General features: G+C 48.0%; 1 protein-coding gene across 1 annotated transcript in view; it reads left to right on the top strand.

The window, feature by feature from the left end:
- The window catches only part of ARPC5L (actin related protein 2/3 complex subunit 5 like), a 40,564-nt gene extending 28,902 nt beyond the window's left edge, over positions 1–11,662 (top strand). The window contains exons 3-4 of the mRNA XM_040442562.1: positions 1,814–1,990; positions 11,477–11,662. Of these exons, the coding sequence (XP_040298496.1) occupies positions 1,814–1,990; positions 11,477–11,539 (240 nt within the window). The 3' untranslated portion in view covers positions 11,540–11,662. The remainder of the gene's footprint in view (positions 1–1,813; positions 1,991–11,476) is intronic.
- The last annotated feature ends 1,973 nt before the right edge of the window (positions 11,663–13,635 follow it).

The following is a 13,635-nucleotide window of genomic DNA, read 5'->3' as shown; positions in this document are numbered from 1 at the left end:
TCTAGCGCAGCCTCTGTGCGAGCGGTGGTCCTCTAGAATACAGATGTCCATGAATGTACTAATATCTTCCACTGAATTACGGTACATGTTCCGTAATGATCGTGCACACAGGCTCCACTGGCATTGCACAGAGGAATGCACTGGGATTAAAGGGATTGTCCAGTTTTATGTAACTGAATGTATTCCTTGTCTACAGGCAGGTTATGCAATGTTAGGCCTCATGCACACAACCGTGTCTGTACTGCGGTCCGCAAACCAGGGATCCGCAAAATACGGACACCTTCAATGTGCAAATAAAAAAAACTCCTGATGTCTCCATAAAAAGATTCATTGAAAGCTTGTGCTGTTCGCATCCGTAGTTCCGTTCCGTGGCCCTGCAAAAAAATATAGAGCATGTCCTATTGTCCACAAATGCGGACAAGAATAGGCATTTTCTATGATGGTGGCGGCCATGTGCGGTCTGCAAATTGCGGAACGCACATGAGCTGGTTACGGTCGTGTGAATGCGCCCTAAACATGATTCTCCGTGTGCAATCTCCATGTTTCTTACTCCTATTACTAGAAATTTCCCGTTCGGTTCCAGGACATGGATGACATCATTTATATGGGTCCTCAAAAAAACTAACGGACAGCGCACGGATGTCAATCATGTCCTGTCCGCAAATTATAGAACAGGACATTTCTAGTAATAAATGTGTCCATGTGAGGCTTTATGCCTCCTGTACACGGCCGTATGCGTTCTGCAAATTGAGGATCCACAAAACACGGATATCGGCTGTCTGCCTGCCGCCATTTTGTTTTTCCCTTCTATATAAATGTCCTATACTCGATCACAAAACGGACAAGTATAGGGCATATTCCATCTTTTTTGCGACCCGATGGCACAGACATACTGATGCTGTCCGCATTTTTTTGTGGCCCCATTGAAATGAAGGGTTCCGCATCCGATCTGCAAAAAATGCAGATCAGACGTGGAACCAAAATCCGGTTGTGTGAATGAGGCCTTAATCCTTTAACCTCCGTGTCAGTATAGTTTGTCAGTAAACAGATCCAGTAAAAAAAAACGGAAACCTGTCAAGATCATATCCCCCTGACACACGTGAAGGGCTCCTATAAACCTAAAGGGGTATTCTTATCTCAAACATCTGTTCCACCTCTGGACCAACACCTACTACTAGAAAAGAGGTCCTCCGACCCTGTCCCACTGGCCGCAGCATCCAGGCTTCAGGAGGTGGTCAGGTTTTTGGAAACGGCTGAGCTCGCTGTTCTACGCTGTTCCTGTGGGAATATGGAGACGGCGTAGCACAGGGAGCAGCCTGGAACGTTTGGAGGGACCCTGTTCTAGAGTGGGATGTGACCCGGACCAATCAGACATTTGCAGCGTATTATGTGGATATGCCATAACTGTCCGTGTTTAGGATAACCCCTTTAATTGTCACTCTCTCTGGTACGGAGCCCTGGACCTGCCTCAGGTACACAAGCAGGACAGGTTTACAACCTCTGCATATAGACGGGTATGTTTCTGTTCACTGACAGTAAGAAATGGAACAAAAGATATGCTGCTCTGTTATTCCTCCTGGAAGTGTAAGCATTGACAACTGGGTGTTACCATACCCCTTAGGAAATGAGCCATGTCTCTATGGGGTCTGACACTGTAAGCATTGATTAGTATGGGCACCCCACTGACTATGGAGACGGTAAGGCCAGGTTGTCAGTTTAATCACTATTTTCCAGTGGGAATACCAGAGGAGCGGTGCATTGCAAAGTACAATGAAAGTGGCCATGCTTACTGTTTACTGCTTTCTGACCGCAGGAACGTACCCAGGCAATTGTACTGAAGGTCCTGACATCGTTTAAAAGCAACGAGATTGAGCAAGCGGTAAAAACACTGGATCGAAACGGGATCGACCTGCTAATGAAATACATCTACAAGGGGTTTGAAAAGCCCACAGAGAACAGCAGCGCGATATTGCTACAGTGGCACGAAAAGGTACGAGCGAGAAACCAGCTTCTGCAATGTCATTCCTTTTGGAACCGCACTCATTACATGACTTCAGTGAATATTGAGTCCGGTATATTAGATTGCTGCAAATCTGTTATCAGAATTTCACTGCCCCACCTAGGGGGCTGCATAAAGGGGAGACAAACGCCCTGATCGCAGCAGAGGGTTACCTAATTTTTTTGTCTTTCTTTCTGCACTTTTCATAAAGTCGTTGCCCCGACTATTTTGCTGCCCATTGACAGCTTGTGTATAGTGAGAAGGCGGTCAATCGGCAGCGGGCAGCTCATGACTATCAAGGGGTCCGGCCTTGGTTCCTGCCGCATCAGATAAACAGTGATTTCGTGAAAAGTACAGCAGGGGAAAAAACACTGGAATTGGGGTCTCTTATCGCTATTCAGATGGGGCGGCATAAACCTCCCTTTAACCCTTTCATGACCGGGCCTGAACGTCCAGGCAATTTTTTGTGATTTTTGTGCACGTGGTAGTTTAGTGACTCTTAACTTTTTAATTTGTTTGACTACCAAAATAATTTTTGCTATGTTTATTTTACTTGACACTTAGGACTTTTTATTAGCATGGTTTTTTTTTTTTTTCAGTTTGGGGGAAAACCGCTAATTCTTATTGAAAGTTTTTTTTTTTTTTATTGCAGCTCTTTATTTCTTAAATATTAAAACTGACACAACAAATGAATATATTTCAATGGGTTCCCTATTTTGTGCCGATCGTTTTGATATACACCTTGTATAGGTTTGAGTGAACGGGGCGACTATGGTGACTGTTTCCGTTAGCGATGGTATTTAAAAAAAAAAAGAATTCTATTTGTATTTTTCATTTTTTTTTTACTTATTATGTGCCAAAAATAAATTACATTATATGTCCCCCAGGAGGTCATTAAAAGACCTCCTTTTTCCCCCACCGTTTCCACTGTAACTGGCAGGGCTGTGGAGTCGGTAAGCCAAACTCCCACTCCCTCATACATGGCGCATGTTTAAGCGATAACTTAATTTAATCTTTTTTGTATTTAGTGTTTCTGTATTTCTGAATGTGAGATGTTAGAATATAAGGGGATAACCGTTTTCTATGTATCGGGTATAGAAGCCATCAGAGCAGCTCTCCAAACAGGAGCTCCGAAAACATAACGCATACAGAGAGGGCATGCGCCGGACAATGGATTTATGCACAGTTTATTGAACGTTTCGATATACTAAGAAGTACTTGCCTTAACCCTTTGGCTACCGGAGTTTTTTCGTTTTTGCGTTTTCATTTTTCTTCCCTATTTTCCGTGAGCCATAACTTTTTTATTTACCGGTCACATAGCTGTATGAGGGCTTATTTTTTGCGGGACAAGTTGTACTTTCTAATGCCACCATTAATTATGGCATAAAATGTTGTGGGAAGCGGTAAACAAAATTCCAAATAGGGTGGAATTGGAAAATAAAAACGCAATCCCTTCACCGTTTTTTACGGGTTTTGTTCCCACAGCGTTTTGTTTACGGCAAAACTGACCCATGCCCTTCATTCTCTGGGTCAGTACGATTATAACGATACCCCATATGTATAGGTTTTTTATGTCTAAATAGTGTAAAAATACATTTAAACTTTGAGAAAAACATATATTTTTTTTATATTGCCATATTCTGACCCCCATAACTTTTTTTATACTTAGGTGTTTAGGGGCTAATTTTTTGCGGAACAATCTGTACTTTTAATTGATACCATTTTGGAGTGTGCGTGACTTTTTGATCACATTTTATAAAAAAAAAATTGGGTAATAGAAGCAATGAAAAAATGGCAAATTGGCCATTTTGAGCCTTTTTTCCGTTATGCCATTCACCGTATTGGATTTGTTTTTCTCTATTTCAATAGTATGGGCATTTTCAGTCGCTGTGATACCCATAATGTTTATATTTATTGTTATATGGGTATTTATTTTTTAATTTTACGGAAAGGGGGGTGATTTAAACTTTTTTTTGTGATCATTATGTGCCTCATATGTGAGCTTATTACATTTTTATTATTTTTATTTTGGTTTATCAGGAATTTATTATTAGCTTATTTTGCTCACTTTTGCTCATTTCTTATCCTGGCCTGCCATCAGGTGGCCAAAACAAGAATTGCAGTTTGAATACTGTTAGCCTACTCCAGGGATGGCCAACCTGAGGCTGTTGCAAAACTACAACTCCCATCATGCCCGGACAGTCTACAGCTATCAGCCTACAGCAGGGCATGATGGGAGTTGTAGTTTTACAACAGCTGGAGAGCCGCAGGTTGGCCATGCCTGGCCTACTTAATAAGGCTTACAGTATTCAGCGCAACTACCTATGCCCGGATTGGACACACGGGGCATAGATAGGACGCTTCCGGGTTTTTGCGCATTTAGGTGCCATGATCTCACTTGATCACGGCATCTAAAGCATTTAATTGCCGCGATCGGCGTTATTGCTGGTCACGGTAATTAGCCGCAGGTCTCTGCTGTATGAAACAGCCATGACGCTCGCTGCACGTGCGAGCGGGCGTCATGTTTGCACATCGCACCAGCGCCGTACATGTAAGGCGCTGGTAGCCTACGGGTTAAAGGGGTTTTCTCAGCACATTGATGCACTGGCTGACAGGCAGTTTGCACTCACGCGGTCTCCAGCACTTATTCTTGTGATCTCTAACACAGTTTGGACCTTTTGCTTACTGCAGGTAATCTTGCTAAACCTTCTAAGTTCCTTCAGAGCGCCGTCCCATCACTCTGCGGGGGCGAGATCAGGTCGGCAGGTTACCATAGAAACCTGTGCGCAGTGGGAGACCTGCTGGACTGTTCATGACTAAAGTAAAATCTACTGACCAATGGGTTTAGAAAATGTCCCTTTATGTTGGAAGCTAATCTTTGTAACTAGTGAGAAAACCTCTTTTAATCCTGTTTTCTCTGGCAGATCTGAGAGGAGTGCAGCCATGCCTTCCCAGTGCGGAGGAGCTTCACTGCGGAGCGTCTACACCATGGGTGTCAAACATGCGGCCCGCGGGCCGCATGCCGCCCGCAATGAATATCTTTGCGGCCCGGCAGTCTAGTATCTCTGAACATGAGCGCTGCTATCGGCGCGCTCATGTTCTCTCAGCAGCACGGGGAGAAGGAAGCTGTCCTCCCTCCCCCCTGTGCTGCTGCCGCTGCCACCAATGAGAAGAGAGGGGGGGAGGAGGGGCGGGCGCACTGCGCCACCAATGAGGAGAGAGGGGCGGAGGAGGGGCGGGCGCACTGAGCCACCAATGATAGGACTATTCCCATTTCCCACACAGAGCGGCGCCCAGCGATGTCTCAGCACTCACCATTAGTCCTGGGCGCCGCTCCGTTCGCCCGCAGTGCCCCATTACTGTCTCCTCTCCTGCTCCACATACTGCTGATTACTATCGGAGCGATGGGAGGAGACATCAGCTTCACTAGTGGGCGTTCCTTCTCCCTGCACTGCGATTGGACAGCGCTACAGCCAGGAAGAAGGAACGCCCACTAGTGAAGCTGATGTCTCCTCCCATCGCTCCGATAGTAATCAGCAGCATGTGGAGCAGGAGAGGAGACAGTAATGGAGCACTGCAGGCGAACGGCGCGGCGAACAGAACTAATGGTGAGTGCTGAGACATCGCTGGGCGCCGCTCTGTGTGGCCTGATAGTAAGAGTCCGTCTTTAACACAATACAGGAGGCGGGTGCCGGCAGCAGAATCGCATTGCCGGCACCCTGCCGCTGACAGGGAGCTGCGATCAGAGGCAGTTAACCCCTTAGGTGCCGCACCTGAGGGGTTAACTGCTGATCTGCCAGTACCAGCCTCCTGTATAAAGGGGAAATTTATCATTGGTGGTGCAGTGTGCCCCCCTCAACCCCCCATCCCATTAAAATCATTGGTGGCACAGTGCGCCAGCCCCTCTCAACCCCCCCAGTATTAAAATCATTGGTGGCAGTGGCCACAGGACCTCTCCCCTCCCCCTCATTGGTGGTGCAGTGGCAGCTTCTGATCGGAGCCCCAGCTGTGTAAGGGTCCATTCACACGTCCGTTTTTTCTTTCCTGATCTGTTCCGTTTTTTCAGGAACAGATCAGGACCAGATCTGGACCCATTCATTTTCAATGGGTCCTGGAAAAAATCGGACAGCACAATGTGTGCTGTCCGTTTCCGTTGTTCCGTTCCGCATGTCCGTTTAAATATAAAACATGTCCTATTCTTGTCCTGAAAAATCGGATCCTGGACCAATACAAAGTCAATGGGTCCGCAAAAAACGGAAGACATTCGTATGTCATTACGTATGTCATCCGTTTTATGCGGATTCCGTTCCTGGAAATTAGGCTTCCTCCCCAGTATTAAATGTGCCCCCCTCCCTCTATATTCATTGGTGGCCAGTGCGGCAGTGCGGATTCCCAGTAAGTTTTCTACAGATCTGATTTTTCACTTCGTGAAAAACTCAGATCCGACAGTATATTCTAACACAGAGGCGTTCCCATGGTGATGGGGACGCTTCTAGTTAGAATATACTGAGAACGGTGTACATGACTGCCCCCTGCTGCCTGGCAGCACCCGATCTCTTACAGGGGGCTGTGATCTGCACAATTAACCCCTCAGGTGCTGCGCCTGAGGGGTTAATTGTGCATATCATAGCCCCCTATAAGAGATCAGGGGCTGCCAGGCAGCAGGGGGCAGACCCCCCTCCCTCCCCAGTATTAAATGTGCCCAGTGCGGCCTCCCCCCCCCCCCCCCCCCCCCATCATCGGTGGCCAGTGCGGATTCCCAGTAATAATAAATGTGCCCAGTGCGGTCTCACCTCATTCCCCCCCCCCCCCCCATCATTGGTGGCAGTGCGGATTCCCAGTATTAATAAATGTGCCCAGTGCGGCCTCACCTCCCCCCCCCCCCCCCATCATTGGTGGCAGCGGAGAATACCGATCGGAGTCCCAGTTTAAAACGCTATTGCAGTCTTGGCTGCCATGGTTACTTAGCAATAAATACAAGCATTATACTTACCTGCGACTGCGAGCTGCGATGTGTGTCCGGCCGGGAGCTCCTCCTACTTGTAAGTGACAGGTCTGTGCTAAAAGCAATGCGCCGCACAGACCTTTCACTTACAAGTAGGAGGAGCTCCCGGCCGGTCAGACATCGCAGCTCGCAGTCGCAGGTAAGTATAATGCTTGTATTTATTGCTAAGTAACCATGGCAGCCAAGACTGCAATAGCGTCTTTGCTGCCATGGTAACCGATCGGAGCCCCAGCGATTTAAACTGGGACTCCGATCGGTATTCTCCGCTGCCACCAATGATGGGGGGGGGGGGGGGGGGAGGTGAGGCCGCACTGGGCACATTTATTAATACTGGGAATCCGCACTGCCACCAATGATGGGGGGGGGGGAGAGGTGAGACCGCACTGGGCACATTTATTAATACTGGGAATCCGCACTGGCCACCGATGATGGGGGGGGGAGAGGTGAGGCCGCACTGGGCACATTTAATACTGGGGAGGGAGGGGGGTCTGCCCCCTCCTGCCTGGCAGCACCTGATCTCTCACAGGGGGCTATGATTCGCACAATAATTGTGCGGATCACAGCCCCCCTGTAAGAGATCGGGTGCTGCCAGGCAGCAGGGGGCAGTCATGGACACCGTTCTCAGTATAGTCTAACTAGAAGCGTCCCCATCACCATGGGAACGCCTCTGTGTTAGAATATACTGTCGGATTTGAGTTTTCACATGTTTCCGTAAAAAATGTTTCCGGATCCGCAAAAAACGGATGACATACGGAAACATTTTCAGGAACAACGGATCCGCAAAAAACGGACCGAAAATCGGGATGTAGAAAAATACGGACGTGTGAATGTAGCCTAAGCCTGGGGCTCCGATCAGTTACCATGGCAGCCAGGACGCTACAGAAGCCCTGGTTGCCATGGTAACATCCCTGATGCTGTGTGCACAAGGCACAGAGCAGCAGGGACAGTGTGAAGTCCTATTCACCCTAATAGAGCTGAATAGGACAAGGGATGAAAGATCCCAGGTTCTCGCCCCTAGGCTACTTTCACACTTGCGTTCAGAGCGGATCCGTCTGAGACGGATCCGCTCATATAATGCAGACGGTGGATCCGTTCAGAACGGATCCGTCTGCATTATATTGTAAAAAAATTTTTTTTTTTTTGATGCGGCCCACATAAACTTTAAATTTTTTTTTTTTTGGCCCATGTTAGCCTTTGAGTTTCACATGCTTGGTCTACACAAAGGGCAGCGCACATTCATCTCAAATCAAAGCCGAGATCCTTAGTTCAGGAATAGAACAGACCTTTATAGGACACTTCATCATTTTCCCAAATTCTTATGAAAATATATTTAGCACATACTGCATTGAACTAACTGTACCAATTTATTATATATGAAGGGGGTCGGTCCATTTTATAACGACTCTGACTCCACAGCCCTGGTAACTGGGGCATCCCCAGGAGCTCCAGTTACAGGGGAAAACAGCCCCCTGTGGGGGCATGACACACAGGCAGAGCTGATCAGGCTCTCCTTAGACCCTGCAGCGCTGCTCCTGCCCTGAGACAACCGGCGGTCATGTGACCAGCGGGACCAGTAGAGGAAGCTGCTCGGATCTCCTCCCGGCACCGGAGAAGGCCGAAGCGGTAATAAACCTGTACAGCGATGGGATCAAAGCGCTGCCTGAATGTTTACACACATGCTATGTGCTATATAGCCAATGGGCAGTCTGGAAGGGGTTAAAGAGGACCTTTCACCGCTCCTGACATGCCTGTTGTAATCGCTTCATGCATTCCCCATGGGATAACAATTCTGGAGCATCTATTCTAATGTCTGTATGTTGTGCCATTCCTCTATTATTTCTACCAGAAGTTATAACTGAATTGCTATTAGTCTTCAGTAAGGGTACAGAGGGGAGGTAACCAGTTGGGGGGGGGGGGGGGGGGGGTACCTGCACAGAGTGACTCTATCCAATCAGTGCTGCCATGTTCAGACTGTGCAGATACACCCCCCAACTGGTTACCTCCCCTCTGTACCCTTACTGAAGGCTAATAGCAATTCATTCAGAACTTCTAGTAGAAATAATAGAGGAATGGCACAACATAGAGCCATAAGAATAGATGCTCCAGAATTGTTTTTACATGGGGAATGCATGAAGCGATTAATACAGACATGTCAGGAGCGGGGAGAGGCCCCCTATATAATGCATGTCTGTTTCACTCAAAATTCTTACCCTTCTCAAACTGGCGAGCCCCTAAAGACTGATGATGTCAGCACTGATTGGACAATGTCGGTGTGCGGGGACACCTCTCTGGTAACACCGAGTTGTCAATTTGTTCCTACGTTTCTCCGAGGAATAATAGAGGAATGGCGCAATGCAGAGCTATAAGAAAGGGTGCTTATGCTTTGTTTCGTGGGGAATAGAAGTATTTGTATTTGGATCCAAAATGTGGCTGCCATTCAAATGGTGGATGCATATTGGACCATTTTCTTCCCATTTTCTTCCCTTTTTCAGTATTTTGGACCCCGATGCCTCCACTGATGTGAACGAGGTGTTGGCTGACAACCCTATCAGTTCTGTCGCCTTTACCGTATCTGTGGAGCCCGGAGGCTCTGACATTAATCGCCACATTTGTCTTTTCTACCCCTTGTCTGTAATTCTGGATTTCTTGAATGTAATGGAGCCATCATGTCTCCTCTGGTGCTGCCATATGGGTTGTCATTAGACTTCATCTTATAGAAAGGAGACTACTTTTTTCTTCTTCTTTGGTTTAAAGGGGCTATCCAAGACTAAAATGCCCCCCCATATGCCAGGCCCCTCGCAATGAATCTACTTACCTGGCTCCCCATGACGCTCCTTGTCCCTGCGTCGCCGCTGCTGTTTCTCCTGGTGCGTGGGTGAAAACATCCGGAGGCGAGGGGTTGGGTGGAGCAGCCAATAGCAGGCGGGGACGAGGAGCCTCCTTAGTGTCACCCGTGATGCTAGGGACGCTAGTCTCCGCCTGCCATTGGCTGCTGCCCCCCGACACCGGATGTTTTCATCTGTGCACGGGGGGAAGCAGCAGCGGCGGCGGTGCAGGGACCAGGAGCGGCGCTTGGAGCCACGTAAGTATATTCATTGTGAGGGGCCTGGTATATGGGAGGGGGGGGGGGGGCATTTTATAGTCTTGGAAAACCCCTTTAAGATTTATTCTCTCACCCACTCTGTCCCCGAAAACCTTAGCTGGGTTCCCTCCATCCTGTTTCCACCATATGTATCAGAATTGACACCTCGGCAGAATAGTGTGATCCTGTGATGGCCAGCAGAGGGAGTGTTTCCGTATACAGAGGACAGGGCAGTGAGAATCCTTCACATTATGGGGTACAAAAGTTCAGTTCTAAAGGCCTCCATACACTTCCATGTGTCTGATGTTCCTGCCAGATGATGTCGGAGGAAAGAAGGATCCTTTTGTCCTCCCGGGAGACAAGCCGGTGTGTATGGTTGAGTCGTGAGAGATAGCTGTTGGCCGACAGCTATTGAATGTATATGGCTGCCCTTAGCCTAGCAAAAGAGATCACAGTTCCAGCAAGTATAGTGTTTTTTTTTGTACACTGAAAGTCGTACAATTACTCCTACAGTATGAATTCCTAATGGTTTTCAAGATCAGTTTTGCAGGTCCGCAAAAGCCATACGGTCGTGTGTATGCCCCCCTTAAAGTGGTTATCCAACCCCTCAAATGCCCAGACCCCTCACACAGGTTATACTTGCTTTGCTCCCCGGCACCCTTGTCGCTTCTGATGCCCGTTTCATGTCCTGGTCACGCGGATCAAGACACCCAGCAACGGGGGTGGGGGGGAGATGGCAGCCAATAGCAGGCCACGACGGGAACTAGTCTTCCTAAAATCACCCGCAAAGCTAGGGAGCCTCGTTCCCGTCGCGGCCTGCTATTGGCTGCCCCCCAGTCGCTGGATGTTTTGATCCACGTGACAGGGAGATGCAGCGGCGTCCATACGAGCATCAGAAGTGACGTGGGTGCCGGGGGTCAAGGTAAGTAGAACCTGCATGCGGTGCCCAGGCGTTAGAGGGGGCATTATAGGGGTTGGATAAACCATTTAAAAGGATCTTAGGGCAAAGCTGGTAGTTCAATTTAGAACTGACCTCTCCTACCCCATAATCCAGGGATGCTCAACCTGGGGCCTTCCAGCTGTTGCAAAACTACAACTCCCAGCATGCTCTAATAGCTGTCGGCTGTTCAGGCGTGTTGGGAGTTGTAGTTTTGTAACAGCTTCATTAGTTCATTGGGCATTCCTGGCACCCCTCACTGCCAGTATTGGGTGCCAGTATCATGATCACAGGGTCACACAGATCGCACTGTAGGAAAGCGGGAAAGACTCCCTGGTTTGTGTAAACTTTCATTGCACTCGGGATGTAAATTGGTGGCTTGTTGTAGCAGCTTGGCTTGTATTCCGCTCCAGCAGAGCGTTATAACGTTGTCTTTCTTCTCCCCCCTCACAGGCATTAGTAATAGGAGGCATTGGCTCCATAGTCCGAGTTCTGACCTCACGGAAAACGGTGTAAGAGACTGTATTAGCTGAATGGAGAAGTTTATGTTCCGGGGCTCCAGCGCAGTGAAGGAAGAGTGGACGCAGAGGCCCGTCTGTCTGCAGAGAGCTATATATTAAACTGTTTTGGAAAATTCAATTGGGAATGCTTCTTATTACCGACTGTGGACGAGACATGAATGTATGTTTGTTTAATGGGGTATATTTTGTTCCAAGCACCAGTCCTCCTTAGCAAGGCAATGTAAACTGACAAAAAAGACGAGGAATTTTGTTTAAGATGGGCGAGCAGCAATCAACTAAAAACCTCCACGAAGCACCTCCAAAATCTGGCCACGCCGAGAGGTGCAGCTTCTGTAGCCAAGGCTGCGCCAGGTTCCCAGATTTCTGCGTGCCCTCCCACTACGCCAAGTAGAATTCCCACGCTAAAAACGCCACCCGTAAAGAGCCCGGGTCATAGGACTGGTGGCTTTTTATTTTGTTAATGTGTACATACAGGATTTTAGGAGTTCCTTGAGTTTTTGGTCTTACTTGAAAATACCGGCTTTAACCCTTTCCTCCGCCCCGGGAGGAGGAGGAGGAGGAGGAGGGCAGCACGGCGTTCTTCCTCCACGGGAGGCGCCAGAAAGGGTTAACGCCTCATAGTGATTGGGGAAAATACGATATGTGTTTGTGATGTTTCTAAGTTAAAGCTGCAGTTTCGCTGGAGGGCGGTCTGGTGTCCTTCCCCCCCCCGGCCACTCTCCTACAGTGCCCACTGCTCTACTGAAACCTGTAAACTTTATTAAACTGACAACTTCCATGAGTGAAGTGATGGAATAATTTTGTTTTATCTTTGTGTTTATTGGTTGATACTTTGTATTTTTATTTTTTTTGCCTTTTAGAAGCAACATTGCATGTTTCACCCTTGAACACTGAATATTTATTTAGTTATGCCTAGCAACGTACATTGGCACGGGCAGGATCGTCCTGCGCGGGGGGTCAGTGTGCTGCGCTTGGGAGCCGGCGAAGGCGGAGGCTCGACTGGTAGGTTGTTCTGAGCCATTTTACCTACATCCAACCACCCTTCCCACAGAACATGCAATGTTGCTCTTTATAGTAGCAGCGGTTTAGACTTTGGGATATTCCTGAAGAGCAGTGTTGTCTAATGTGCGGTGTGTGCACCAGTGACAACTGGGGGCCACAGGCTGCATTGGGGCCCACACCATCCATTGGACGGACCTGCTTCCTACAATACTGAATGTGGGTTTGCTGTGCGGAGAGGGATTATCTGTAAAGTGCCTGCTACATCAATAAATCTCTTCGATCACTAATCGCAAATGGTTTTGTTTATAGTCAAAATGGAGGATTTCTCTGACGGGTCACGGTGAGCTTTACAATACCTGAGATAGTAGTAGAAAAACTGTGTCGGTAAGGGCTCAGGCAGACGAGCGTAAGGACGCTGTGCTGCGGACCGCTATTTGCACGGGCACCGGTCCTGTGCAGTCTGTTTGTCGATGTGGACGCATTGACTTGAACGGGTCTGCGATCCGCAAATTACCGGTAAAGACATGTTCTTTCTTTTTGTGGTGCAGAGACACAGACCTGAAAGCCCACGGAAATGCTTCGTAGTGCGTCCGATCCGTGCTTCTGCTGCACGTAACATAAGTCCTATCTTCAGTCGTATCTTGCGGATTGCGGACCTATTCAAGTCAATGGGTCCGCATTCTCACTACGGAGTGCAAACAGCTAGTTCCCTTATATTGTGCATCGACCCTTTACGATTCCGTAATACGGACCCCGAGTCCTTACGTTCGTGTGCATGAGTGCTCACACATGTGGGATTACCCAGTGATTAGATTACCCCCTGCGATATGTTCTGCATATGTCAATGTACTAGGACCTATGGATTACCTGAAAGTCTACAAACTTGGGCCTCAGGCACAAAGACTGTATGATCTGTGTCCAATCCGCATAAAAAAAAAAAAAAAACGGACATGTGCTGTCCACATCTATGTGTCCGTTTTGCGAATTATAGAATGTCTTATTCAGGTCTGTATCGCAGGTAAGAATAGTCATTTCTAGTAATGGGAGTGAGAAAAATGCAGAAGGTATCTGTATTTTGCGGATCCGTCA

Source organism: Bufo bufo, chromosome 8 (genome assembly GCF_905171765.1).
Source record: "Bufo bufo chromosome 8, aBufBuf1.1, whole genome shotgun sequence".
Taxonomy (NCBI): Eukaryota; Metazoa; Chordata; class Amphibia; order Anura; family Bufonidae; genus Bufo; species Bufo bufo.
This window is presented reverse-complemented; position numbering and strand designations above follow the sequence as displayed.